Genomic DNA, 14,518 nt, shown 5'->3' on the forward strand with positions numbered 1-14,518 from the left:
TCTCCTAAGCAGCAGAAAGGGGGGAGACTGCGCACACAGGGTCGTATTTATGCACTGACTCAGCAGGATGCTCAGGCATCCAACACGGTGGTGTCAGGTACATTGCCAGTTGCTTCTGTTTATGCTCATACACTATTTGATTCTGGTGCTACGCATTCCTTTGTGTCATCTACATTTGTGCAAAAACATGACCTGCCTTGTGTGCAATTAGAGTATGATCTGCATGTTAGCACTCCTGCAGGGAGTGGGATGATTGGTAATCAGGTCTGCAAGACTTGTCCAATTCGGATTGTAGGTAGAGACTTGCCTGCTGATTTAATAGTTATAGATATGCATGACTTTGACATAATCCTCGGTATGGACTGGTTAGCATCACAATTTGCCACCATTAATTGCCATGAGAAACGGGTAAACTTTCAGATCCCCGGAGATACCGAATTCAGCTTCGTGGGGAGTGGTGCTTATACCTCCCCTCGAGTTGTCTCCGCTATGCAAATTAAGCGGCTGCTTAGAAAGGGGAGTATGGCGTATATTGCCACAGTGGTTGACACCAGACAATCAGATCAAAGATTGGAAGATATTCGAGTAGTGAATGAATACCCTGATGTCTTTCCGGAAGACCTTCCTGGCTTGCCACCAGATAGAGAAATTGAATTTGCAATTGATTTAATTCCTAGTACCACACCAATCTCTAAGACCCCCTATAGAATGGCTCCAGCTGAAATGAAAGAATTAAAGGAGCAGTTGCAGGATCTTCTTGATAAGGGTTTCATCAGACCTAGTGTTTCACCTTGGGGAGCTCCAGTCTTATTTGTAAAGAAGAAAGATGGTAGTATGAGATTATGTATTGATTATCGAGAGATAAATAAAGCAACAATAAAGAACAAGTATCCTCTACCAAGAATTGATGACTTATTTGATCAGTTAAAGGGTGCTCAGATATTCTCTAAAATTGATCTTCGTTCTGGGTACCATCAATTAAAGATAAGGGCTGAAGATGTGCCTAAAACTGCTTTTCGTACTCGCTATGGGCACTATGAATTTTTGGTCATGCCTTTTGGACTGACAAATGCCCCTGCAGCTTTTATGGATCTGATGAACAGGGTGTTCAGACCCTTTCTGGACAAATTTGTAGTAGTCTTTATTGATGATATCTTGATCTATTCTGGGAGCCAGGCCGAGCATGAGCAACATTTGAGGTTAGTACTGGAAACCCTAAGACAAGAGCAGTTGTATGGTAAGTTGAAGAAAAGTGAATTCTGGCTAGACAGTGTGATGTTCCTAGGGCATGTAATATCTAAAGAGGGTATCTATGTGGATCCAAAGAAGATCGAGGCAGTGGTCAACTGGAGCAGACCCAATAGTGTTACTGAGATTCGCAGCTTCTTGGGCCTAGCAGGATATTATAGACGATTTGTTGAGAATTTTTCCTCTATTGCTGCATCTTTGACTCGACTAACTCATAAAGGAGTTAAGTTTGAGTGGTCAGATAAATGTGAACAGAGCTTCCAGGAGCTTAAGCAACGTTTGGTGTCCGCTCCCATCCTTACCCTTCCTTCTAGTGGCGAAGGTTATACCATCTACAGTGATGCCTCAAAGAAAGGATTGGGTTGTGTACTGATGCAGAATGATAAGGTTATTGCATATGCTTCCCGACAATTAAAGTCATATGAGGAGAACTACCCCGTTCATGATCTGGAACTTGCTGCTGTTGTGTTTGCATTAAAAATTTGGAGACATTATTTATATGGTGAATCTTGTAAGGTGTACACTGATCACAAAAGTTTGAAATACCTTTTTACCCAGAAGGAACTAAACATGAGACAGAGAAGATGGTTAGAGTTACTGAAGGATTATGATTTGTCTATTCATTACCATCCGAGAAAAGCTAATGTGGTAGCAGATGCACTGAGCAGAAAATCCACTGGTAGTATTGCTGCCTTACTCACCTCTCAGAGGAAAATTCTGGAAGATCTGAGGAGAGCAGAAATTGAGGTATGTTGGCATGACTCCGATGCACAATTGGCAAACTTACGTGTCCAACCTACCTTGATAGAGAAGATCAGGATTGCTCAAGCAGATGACCCTCAGTTGCAAAAGCTTAGAAGTGATATTGAATCAGGTTCTCAATCAGAATTCAGACTTCATGAGGATGGATCATTGAGATACAGGAACAGAATGTGTATTCCAAATGACTCCGATTTAAAGAATGAAATTATGAAGGAAGCTCATAATACTGGATATACAGTGCATCCTGGGGGTACTAAGATGTATAAGGATTTGAGAGGTACATTTTGGTGGAATAATATGAAGAGAGAAATTGCACAATTTGTGGCTCGGTGTTTGACATGTCAGCAAGTTAAAGCAGAGCATCAAAGACCGGCAGGGTTGTTGCAGCCCCTACCACTTCCTGAATGGAAGTGGGAACACATCACTATGGACTTCGTCTCCGGGTTGCCTCGCACTCTTAAAGGTTATGATGCTATATGGGTGATTGTGGACAGATTGACAAAGTCGGCACACTTTTTGGCATTCAAAGTAGGAATGACCTTGGAAAAGTTTGCAGAGCTCTACATTGAACAAATAGTGAGGTTGCATGGAGTACCCGTATCCATTGTTTCCGATAGGGACTCGCGGTTTGTATCTCACTTTTGGAGTAGTTTGCATAAAGCCTTGGGGACCACTCTGAGCTTCAGCACAGCTTTCCACCCTCAGACTGATGGCCAATCAGAAAGAACCATTCAAACCTTGGAAGATATGCTAAGAGCTTGTGTAATGGATATGAAAGGTTCTTGGGACCGTCACTTGCCTTTGGTTGAGTTTGCATATAATAACAGTTACCAGGCAAGTATTCAAATGGCACCTTATGAGGCTCTATATGGAAGAAAGTGTAGATCACCTATCTGTTGGGATGATGTTGGTGAAAGAAAAATTATGGGCCCCGAGATTGTGCAACAAACAGTAGAGAAGATCCAGCTGATCAGGGAACGCCTTCGGATAGCTCAGAGCAGACAGAAAAGTTATGCAGATAATAGAAGAAGGAAATTGGAATTTCAGGTCGGAGATCATGTGTTTCTGAAAGTGTCTCCTACTAAAGGGGTGATGCGATTTGGAATACGCGGAAAACTTAGTCCACGCTATGTCGGCCCCTTTGAGATTCTGGAAAGAGTAGGAGCAGTGGCTTACAAATTGGCACTCCCACCGTCACTGTCTGGAGTTCACAATGTTTTTCATGTTTCCATGCTAAGAAAGTATATTCCAGATATGAGCCATGTGGTAGAAGTGGCTCCCTTGCAGCTTAGAGAAGATTTGACATATCCTGAGCAGCCTGCACGTGTGGTTGATAGAAGAGAGCAAGTGTTGAGGAGGCGCACGATTCCTTATGTTAAGATCCAGTGGAGCCATCACTCAGAACGAGAGGCCACGTGGGAGTTGGAGGACGAGATGAAGGAAAAATATCCGGACCTTTTTGCAAGCTAAGGTATGTTAAATTTCGAGGACGAAATTTTTTTTAGGGGGGAAGAATGTGAGACACGGGGCTGAAGTCGGCAGCCCTCGCCGACTTCAGCCCCGATTCATTTGGGGAAGGAGCCGGAACAGAGGATCGCGTGGGCGATCCTCTCCGGCTCCTCCGGAAGGGCAAACAAGGCAAGGGCGCCGCGAGAGTCCCGCGGCGCCCCTCCTAGTCCATCCACGGCCGATTCACGGCCGTGGATCTCGCTTGACCGCCGCGATTTTCGCGGCGGAGAACGGTTGCGATGGGGCTATAAAGCCCCATCTACTTCTTCCCTAGGGCACCACCGAACCCCCTCCTCTTCTCCTTCTCCTCTCCCTCTCCTCCCTCTGTTCTTACCTCCCAAGCGGCCGGCGTGCCGCCCGATCAACCACCACCACCATCCGAGCCTCCCCTGTTTCGAGACCTCCTTCCTCTTCGGAAAGCACCGCCGTCGCCGCCGCCGCTTGACACCGGATCGAGCTTCCCTTGGCTGAGACCCACCACCTCCGTCGACCGCCGGTGAGCATCCCTCCTCCTTGCCTTCGTTCCCATGCCAAATAACATGATGCTTTCTTTCCCTGTTTCGGCCCCAAACCGAGATCTTCCCGGTTGCTCCTTCACACCGGTCGCCGCAGCGGCCGCCGGCCACCACTGCGGTCGGCTGGCCGTCGACCGGGCGTCAGCCTCCGGCCACCTAGGCCGGCCACCCCGCCGGCCCTCCCTCTCTCCTCCGTCTCTCCTTCTCCCCCTATTCGTGGGGGGGGTTTGGGGAAGGAGGAGGCCCATCACGGGCCAAACTGGGCCGTTGGGCCCAGTCCCCTGCAGGCCGAACTTGGGCCCAGTCCCCTGCAGGCCCAACTTCGGCCCAGTCCCCTGCAGGCCCAACTTCGGCCCAGTCCAGTCCGGTTGGGCCCAGTGGGGCAGTATCCTTGTGGGCCCAACTTGGGCCCAGTTCAGACCCAAGCCCGGAACCCGAACCCGGATCCGAAACCCGGAACCCGAAACCCGAACCCATTGGGCCGTGCCCAATATGGGCCTATCGGGCCATGCCCATTATGGGCTAACTATGGGCCCTGTTGGGCCGTGTCCAATAATATTATTTTTGAATTTTTTTTGCTTAATTCTGACATTAACAAAGAATTAATTAAACTTTAACAGGTGAACCTGATCCGTCTACCTGAAGTAGGAATCAAGCGAGAAGAGGTAAGTGACTTAATACTTCAAGTGTGATTTTCAAATAAATATATTAAATTCTGAAATATGTTTTGTATTTAGTAAAATGGGTCTGGCATTTCATTTGAAAATTTTGCTCTGAAATCCGTAAACTATGACTGAAAAATTTATGAAATCTGTTTTTTTATATATATATATTCTCAGCATGGCTATGATCTGTTCTGTTCTGCTCTGGCCCCGCCAATGGGGATTATACGTTGGACCTGTCGACTTGTATTCTGTGAGGAACCGGTTTCGACACCGCGCCACCGGTGATTAGAATAGTGGTTTCTGGACACCGTTTCCACCGGTGACTAATAATAGTGGTTTCTGGCACTCTGTGCAACCCATGCCGCTGGGTTACGTGGCCGTAGCCTATCATGTTGAGATTATGATATCAGAGTTTTATAAAAACAAAAATGATATTATTTGTGATTTGTTTCAAACATTATCCTGTATTTTGATCTGATATGCTCTGACCCCACTCTGGGGTATTTTGTTGCTTACTGGGCTAGTGTAGCTCATTACTCTGTATTCTCCATTTTTCAGATCCAGAGGCTTGATCGCACGGGATTGGGGAGTGCGTTAGAGATTTCGATGATTCTTCAGTTATTGGCATTTTAGTTAGTTTAGTTTGGATATTTGAATTATGTTGGCATATGTTATTTTGGAATTTTGTAAGACTGCTTTTGAATGATTTTAAGTATTTTGTCAATTTTAAGCATCTGCTATTAATCCTTAAATAAAGTCTTGAACATCTGTATTTGCTTTGATGTAATCCGATGCCTTGCACGCCTGCGCGGCCCGCCGTGCGGGCGTGCGGCGTCTGCCGCGCCTCGGGCTCGGGGCGTGACATTTTTTTAACCAAAAAATGTCTCGAAATTTGCAAAATGAGAAAAGATCATGCCAAAATTATTGATTTTTTTGATTTTGGCACGATTTCATGATATGTTGCAGATTTATAGATGATTTGTACAATCCTACAATTTTTTTTAATTTTCGGATTATGTATAGCTTTTAATGTTCCGAGTAATATAGTGGATCCTATTATCTGCAGCCATAGGCAACCTATGCCTCATATGGTTACGGATATGAATATAGTGTGTCTGAGGCATCGTCTTCTAGTGGCTATTATTCTACGTAGCCCGGAGCATTTTACGGGTTGGATTTTGCTGTCGGCATATTCAAATGGCCCCCTCCATAGCTGTATTATCAGCCAGTGTTCACCTTTCAGAGCTAGAGATTCAACGGAAGATCCGAGAAGTGCTTATAACCTAGAGCACGTTGTTTATGGGATGAGCGTACAGAACTACAATGTCGTTTGGTTAGAGAGATGAGCCAATGTGCCTCTCGATTATGCTAGTGATTCGAATATCCATGAGAAGCATTGCCACTCAATGTAATTTTGGATATCGATATATATGTTGTACTTTAAATATATGTAATTGATTACATTATTTTATATTTTTCATCTCACTAGTTGATTTTAGAATATTTCATGTTGCTTCTAATAGCATGCAACATCTCACTAATCATTTTATATTTTGTGTCACTTTAAAACAACAAGATGTATCATTTAGATTATACTGGGATCATAGAAATACCAAATTATATTTAAAATGATTGAAATAGTTGAAAAAAATGATACCAATAAATCAAACCTAAAAAGTTATTTTTTAAAAAATGGGCATGCCAGTTCTAGACCGGCACCCCAAGCGTATTGTGTCGGCACGGTACCGAATCGGTACCATTTCGAACCATCCGTTGACTGGTATGGGTCTCGATATCGGTTTGGCGGACCTTGATTAAATATGGTTGCTAGAAAAGTCTTATATACATGCATACTTAATAAAAATTAATTCTAACAATTTATATTACATATGAGAGAAATCAAAGTTTGGGATTTAGGAAAAGGTTGATGAAATAAACTTGCAAAAGAGATAAAAGAAAATCTAGATAAGAAAAATGAATGTGCCTCATTAGGTGTTCCATGCTATAAATCAACAAGTTCGTTTACAACTCTGCCTTGGCATTGAAATCTCTCTCTCTCTTTCTCTCTCTCTCTCTCTCGCTCGCTCTTGTGCTTGCTTGCCTGCTTGTGTTTGGTTTCCAGTCTAAAACATAATGGTGACCAATCCATCAATCACACCTTACTAAGTCAAATGGGGAAGGTGTATTGCTTGCTTGCTTGGTCTAATTTACAATATTTTGTTCTTCTTGTTAATTACTAGCTACATAACCTTTCTAATCACCCAAACTAAGCCTTGATTAGCTCATTGCTTGCTGCACTATTACTACCGTTCTTGGGGACTAAGGCTAAGTTTCAAGGGTCTCTCCAACCCATGGTGGTTCATTAGATTTGGTGGCCAAACCAAACATGGCCCATTCGTGAATGAGTTGGTCTCAAATAAACCCTGACCCAACCCATTTATGAAAAATCCTCACCCACAATTTTGAGTGGGTTTAGGCAGGTTGTCTGGTCCTGGTTAGAAATGGCCTCCTCTATAAGAAGCTTTGATCATAGTTCCTGATATAATGAGGCCTCCTCTGTAAGAAGCTTTGATCATAGTTCCTGATATAATGAATCGTACAGTGATCAAGATAATTTTAAGTAAGAAAGGGAAAAAAACTATATGATGGAGGCACGAATTTGATACTTTCTATTATTAATTATCTCGTGAATCATCTAAATTGAAAAGCATCTAGTACGTTTAAAGTTGAGGATGACTTCTTTATTCAGCAGAATTGATAATGCAAATTGGATGTTAGATTTTGTTTTATATTCCTTTAATGAATCTTAAATGAATTAAAGGGGGAACAATGAGGAATACTGTTACAGAATATAGGTTGTTCCGAAACCTTTTATGATTCTGTTATGTAGAAGTGTTATGCTTCATGGTCGTTAGGGGACTTTGGCTAAAGCTATAATCCTATCTTTCATGTAGATTAGGCTAACAGGGTTGTAAAGTCATTAATATGGTTTTTTGAAGTGATCTCTTAGGCTAGGCTTTGGAAACTCCAATTTTGTAATTTGAAATTAAACTAATGAGAAAACATCTTCCCATTCGTTGTTGTAGGTTTAACAAACACTCTAGTCCATTTTGATAATTACTCTTTTCTTCACTTATCTTCACGTCTTCATGATGTCATTAAGAATGTAAGATTTGGCTGATAAAACAAGCTGGCAATAACAACAATGTTACCACAAAGCTAGTCTTGTTTTCCTATTATTTTTTCTAAGATGAAACCCTTCATTTATCTCTCTCTCTCTCTCTCTCACTCTTTCTCTCTGTATTGTGCTTATTTAAATTTTTCACATGAACTTATATATTGCTGAAATCAAGTTGTTGATGTTATTTTCTGTAATTTCAAACTTAATAATTGGCATTTTTTTATAAAATTCTATTTCTGAAGTCAATTCCAAAGTTTCTACAGAACCCTACAATCTAATGCTTCCAGACCCTAAATCTGGGTCACCTATCTGTCTCGAACTAAACCTCTTCCTGATTAAGGATTATCTGTTGTATTATTATTTGCCATTCATCGTAAAGTTTTAGTGTTACAGATACAATACTCTGCCAAGGTTTATCTGATCATGCTTACTAATTAGCACTAGAGGCTCCCTTGCTCGAGTCCATGCCTTTAATTCGTTTTTTCCCTAGTTTAACTTAATATAGCTTCTTTTGCTCCTTTAGCTTATGAAACTGCATGATCACCTGGTTGCTTTCATCCATGTAAATTGAAGTCTATTTTTAGTAATATTTTCTTGGTATCATGTTGCATTTGAATTTAACTAGTTTACACTAAAACATTAAGAATTGTAGTATTGTGTGAGCAAATGTGTTTTCTTCAAGTTATGTATATAGGTTTGGCTGACCCTTTTTTTTTCCTGTTATTTGTTTTTCTTCATGATAATAAGTTAAGCTTAATAGAGTTTTGAAAACATGGAAGGCTCTGCAAATGTTTAGTCCAAGTATGGATAAAGGAAGGGTGGTGTCTGGTTTCCAATCTGTTTTATTTTAACCAGTCCAATTTAAGTCGATTAATGGAAGAATTTTCAAAAGATCAACAACATTAGGAAATTGGCATTTCCTTCTGCATGGCAGTTCCTTTATTTTGATATCATTGAGAATGGATTTTCATGTGGATATTTTTAATGTGTATTTGAATTTTTTGAGGAATAATGTGATATTGGACTTAAATGACAGCTGAATCGTACCATATTGCACTACAATGTGTCTTCATACCATCTAAAGGCAGAGGAATGACTTCCGCAGATGACATCCCTCCAGCTTCATTGCTTCATACTGAAGAACCACTTGCTGCGGTATTATTTAAATATTTCCTTCATCTCCCTCAAGTCATCTGATTTTTTGTGGTTGTCTTCTTCTTTCTAGTTATGCATCCACATTTTTGTGGTTGTCTTCTTCTTTGTAGTTATGTATCCACATATACGTATAACAAGTAAACAATGCCAGGCGTCTCCACTGATCCTAACAATAATTCATCTTCAATCAATCGTCAGCATATAATTCTAGACTTTCAGTCATGTTTGAATTTTGTCCTTCTGCTGAAGTTGCTATATGTTCTTACTTGTAACAGTGAACTGCAGATTGTGATGAAGTCTTGCCGGGAGACTCATTGCCATTTTTGCTTCAGCGAAGTTCCAGCAGACGTCTTATTCTGTCATTCATGTACGATACCAATTTACTGCTCTCAGCATTGCCAGGAACAAGCGGGAGGGCAGCAGTTTTTGAGGAATGAAGGCAGTTTCACTGTACAAAAGTGTCTATCAGCAGAACTTGAAAAACATGTAATGAATGCCAGCTTGGCAAACCAAGTCAGTTGCGCCGCAGCAGATATGAACATTAAGAAAAATCCTGAACACAGACATGAATGTGGAGGTGCACATTGGTCTGCTGTTTTGCCCCATGACGTCGTTTTGGCTGGACGAGTAATGTCTAAGTATATAGAAAAGAAGTCTTCTGGGAAGATTTCTAATCCCCTGGAAACTTTGGTAAATATCTTGGTTTACTTAAATATTTATTGTCAACTGCTTTATGCTCTCAACATCTGCAGGAAAGATCCTTTGCTAAGTTAACATCATTTTTGCCATTGTTTTGATAGGAGTTCGCCCACAATTACTGTCAGATTCCTTTGGCTAATAAATTGGAGTTGCATATATATGCAACTGTCCTTTCGTATTGTCTCCAGAATTATTATGGTTCAGATTTCCCATCCATTGGGGCTTCTGTATCACAGGTAATCTGCAAATTAAGCGTTTTTGGGAACTTTTATAATCCTTTGCAGAGCAATTACCTAAATTTAGGTTTTCTTTTTAAAATGCATGAAGTGTATTTAATTCACAACAAAGTTCGTTGATTGAACTGGGGTATCCCCACATGTAGCTGTACTTCCTAGGGCTGTGTTAGCACACAATGCTATTAGATGTCATTTTACCTTCATTAAGATGTTATTTTTGTAAATTATAGATTGTTTACATTTTTCATTGGAGCTTATAATACCACAAATACTGCAAGCCATTCATGGCTGAGATAACAAACTATAAACATGGAAAATGTTGAAAAGCATTCCAAGCATTGGAGCTGACATTAAAAAACATTTGTTTTGCCGTACCTTGTGAACTTCATATTGGTTTGTTTCTCAATGTCAAGAAGCCACATTGAGTCTGGTGTTTAAATATCCAAAGGGTATGAGATCTATGCATTAACCAACTGCCCTCTTTTTAAATATCTAGGTGGGCTTAGGCCTTCCTTTTCTGTCCAAAGAAGTCAGTGTTTGAACATACAGCTGTGCCTCTTTATGCCTCTAATGAGGATAAATGCCCACCATTAATACCAAGGATAGACTTCAAATGCAATACACACTCAATAGTCAATACGATCCACATATTTGTACACAATATATGCAATTTAAATAGACTATCTCTGACAAGTGTACATTCTCCAATGGAATATCATAGATGGGCAGTTTGCCCGGTAGATTTTAAAAGCACTAAATTTTTGAGATATCATGAACAATTAAATGATAGTGTTAAACTCTAGCTAGTAAAATGGACGGATCCAAGGTAGTTGCTTGCATGGGTAGTAGCTAGAGCTAGAACATCCATAAAAAAGATCTTAAGCTAAGGTGTGTTGGATCCATGGGGCATTCTTTTACAAATTGGCAAGCCTAAGGATGCATTAGCTTTGAGCAAATGGATCATGGCTGTAATTGGCTTCATCTTCTAGGCAATGGTATCCAAGGAGAAAACTCTCAATAGATTGAGAAAAAGTTTAGTGTTTTCACAGAGAGAGAAAGCCAAAGCATAAAGATGCCAATATGCTAGTGGAAATGAAAGTGAACATCTGTGAAAGGAGTGCTACCAAGGTTTTAAATACCGTTGGAACAGCATGGTACACCAGTGCTATACCAGTTTGATAGGGTTCCAGCATGGGGACCCCCCCTAGGTCACCAAAATCTCAAAAAAGAGGGCATCCCAGGTGGGTTGGGTTGTTATTGACTGGCATAGATCCTTGTTCGGCCGGTACAATGAATGGATCGTGCATCCTGGTTGGAATGGGTTGGTATTGGTTAGTACCAAGACAACTGATTCGAAGGGCATTCAATGGGGCTTAATATAAAAAAGTCATGGGAGAGAGAGAAGACAAGGGAGACTTCATCCATGGTGTTGCTATCGATGGAGCAGTCTCGATGTGTCAAATATGGTAGCAAAGGGCAATTACTCATCGAACGGGGACAACGGAGGGTAGCAAGTGGGAGTGCTAGGTAGCGGATGGGAGGTGTAGAGGAGTAAAGGGGGTTAGGGCACGAGATAAAGGGGAGAAGAGTAAAGAGAGTTCCTTTTTCTAAAAAAGTAGAAATCAATTGAATATAAATATATATGAAAAAGTACCAGATCATATTACATTGGGCATTTGTTATAGCGGTTGGAGATTTATGTTTGCTATTAAGATTCATGGGTTTGAATCTAAGCAATGACATGTTTAATTGAATTTATTCCGATCTATTGTTTTTGCCAATAACTTTTTCGTATGTCATCATTAAAATTATAATAAATATTTTTATTGTCTTGGAGAATTATTTTTCTTTGCATAATTTAATATTTTCCATGTTTTCTTTTTTTTCCATCTGGAAAAGCTATTTTTGCCAATAGCTTTTTGTATGTCATCATTAAAGTTACAGTGAAATATTTTGTCCAGATGATTTATTTTTTTGTCAATAAATTATTATTGTACTATCTAGATGAACCATTAAAATTATTTTTGTCATCAGTACTTTGTTTGGATGAATTTTTAAGAAAAGGTGATGATAGCAATTATGTATAGTTAAGTTATTATTTACTAATTCCTGTATATTATGTAATAATTTCATGAAAGTACTAATTTCTTGAACAAAAATGCTGATATATATATATATATTATAATAATAATAATAATAATAATAGTAATAATAATAATATTTTAAGGATATATATAGTACTTTGTGAGGATATATATATGTGTGTGTGTGTGTGTGTGTGTGTGTGTGTGTATAACATTTATTATTTTTTGTGGGGGTAAAAATAATATTGCACATGGGATTCGAACCCATGCACCTGTGTTCATGGTTCTTCCATTTAACCACTGAGCGAAGAGATACGTTCAAAGAAGACAAATATTTTTCTTAAAGTATGTAAAAGAGCAACAATTTAAAAAAGGGACTTTTGGGCATCCTGGTATGATACTTGGATTTTTTCCCATACCATATGTTGGGTACTGGTTCCATACTGGCCTGGCAAAAACCAATACCACCTCTGGTACCAGTTTTTAAAACCTTGAGTACTAAAACTAATAAGGTAAACAAAGATAAAAATATTTTTTTTGTCTAAAACTACAATAACCGAGAATGCAAGTAGTTGCAAAATCTGAGTATTTCCCTCTAACATGAAATGTCTTATGTTAGAATGAACATGCATCTGCTCAATGCTATTAAGAAGAGAAAAATTCTCATGAATGTTGGAACATGGAAGGTAAACAGTTGCTAGGGTCATCAAAACAGAAAATGTTGGTGATATATAGATATTGGTCGTTAGAACTTAGAAGGTAGATAAAGTTTCATCATAATTAAAAAGTATGGAGATCATGAAGCTTGGTTTTGAAATTGCTTCTTTGGTAAAGCTATGAAAAACAAGGTAAATCATCAATGCATGCGTATTGTGTACAACATGGGAAGCCAGTGAGCAGTTCAAAATGTCCACTATTTGGTTCACTGTCACATTATATTCAATGGCATTAGGTTATAAGCTGATGCATTAGCAGTAGATTCTATCATGAAAAGAATACATGGAACTAATTAAATAATAACTAGTTTCTGTTTTTTAATATTTTGATTCTCTTATTGTACAAAGAGTCCTTCTAATTCCTGTAGCAAAACAATCGCCTTGGAATAGTTGCCTTGGCCAAGAATTCAAAACCAATTGGTTAATTTTAGGTTGAGAGTTGATTCAAGTACACTCTCGAAGTTTATTATGCAAATTAGGTTAAAATATTTATTTGCAAATTCCACTTTTTATTATATGTACATTAATCATGGGCTTTTCTTGTTTAATAAGTATGTGCTAATTACATGGTAATTATATACAGATACTATATTGTTGGGCATAATGCAATTTTTCATTGTTGTAGTGGTAATTACTATAATAGACGTCTAGAGAGTAAAAAACAAGCTTGTGGGAAGAAAAAAGCTGCTATCGTGCAGGTTTTATTTTACTGTTATTTTTATTTTTTTTCCTTTCTTTTCATATTTACCAAACTATACCCTTTTATCAATCTGTACACGATATTGGATGCATAAGAATGCCAGCCATCTATGCATGGCTTTATACTAATTTGTAATTCTTTCCAACTAAGAAAGTTTTTAAAATTATACCGATGATATATAGAGAACTCCTTGCATTGCGTCATATATGTGAAATCTTCATATATGAATCCTAGTTTGAATTTCATAGGGACAGAAGGTGACACCGGGTCAGAACTTGTGCATAGTGGGATGCAAATCCAGATCAGGATATGCTTTGAGATGTTTTTTTGAGTTCTATATCTTTAACCTAATGTAAGAGCTTCTGTTCAGTGTTTTCTTCCAGCCTCCATTGACTGGTGCCTTCTATGATATGGTGGAGCCCACTACTGTCACTATGGACTAATGTGTGTAAGGATGTGCTAGGACCCTGCTTATCATTTCTCGCTTCCTTACCCATCCATGCGCTGACCAATGGTTTTTATTACATATTCAACCCCATCCTAGCAACCAATTTTGATAAGCAGATACCTTGGCAAGAATGAGCGGAAAGCCTCAGCCTCTACAGCATACCTGGACATGTATAATTGGCCCATGCTGTAGGACCATGATCAGGGTCCATTTGTGGACAGTGGGCCCTCCCAAGTAATCCAATCATTGCATGCCATGTGGATAACAATAAAAAATAATCATGCTATTGTTTAAATATATAATTTTCTTTCCAACTAACATGATACACTAATTTTTAAAATATTATTTTTATGAAAGAAATGATGAAATGATAAATAATATGCTATTTAGATTATAGCCATGGCTTAAAATAGGGGCCATTATAATGTTATTAGGCTGTTACAACGGTTTCAGAGGGGGTCAGCTGTGTCGTGCATATTAATAACAGGCAATTAAATAATAACCATTGTTTGACCGTTATCATGTTACAGTGGAAATTATATAATGAAAATAGTGGCTGTTATTTGCAAATCGTATGTTTCCTGATGAAATAATATTATT

General features: G+C 39.2%; 1 protein-coding gene across 4 annotated transcripts in view; it reads left to right on the top strand.

Moving 5' to 3' along the window:
- The window catches only part of LOC103724370 (SET and MYND domain-containing protein 4), a 60,065-nt gene that overhangs the window by 9,681 nt on the left and 35,866 nt on the right, over positions 1-14,518 (top strand). For all 4 annotated transcript variants that reach the window (XR_005507759.1, XM_026800521.2, XM_026800520.2 and 1 more), the window contains exons 6-8: positions 8,917-9,035; positions 9,321-9,725; positions 9,836-9,970. Coding sequence is in view for 3 of the 4 variants with exons in the window: in XM_026800521.2 (XP_026656322.1) it covers positions 8,917-9,035; positions 9,321-9,725; positions 9,836-9,970 (659 nt within the window). In the remaining variant the exon portion in view is untranslated. The remainder of the gene's footprint in view (positions 1-8,916; positions 9,036-9,320; positions 9,726-9,835; positions 9,971-14,518) is intronic.

This window comes from Phoenix dactylifera, unplaced genomic scaffold, assembly GCF_009389715.1.
Source record: "Phoenix dactylifera cultivar Barhee BC4 unplaced genomic scaffold, palm_55x_up_171113_PBpolish2nd_filt_p 000274F, whole genome shotgun sequence".
Lineage (NCBI taxonomy): Eukaryota > Viridiplantae > Streptophyta > Magnoliopsida > Arecales > Arecaceae > Phoenix > Phoenix dactylifera.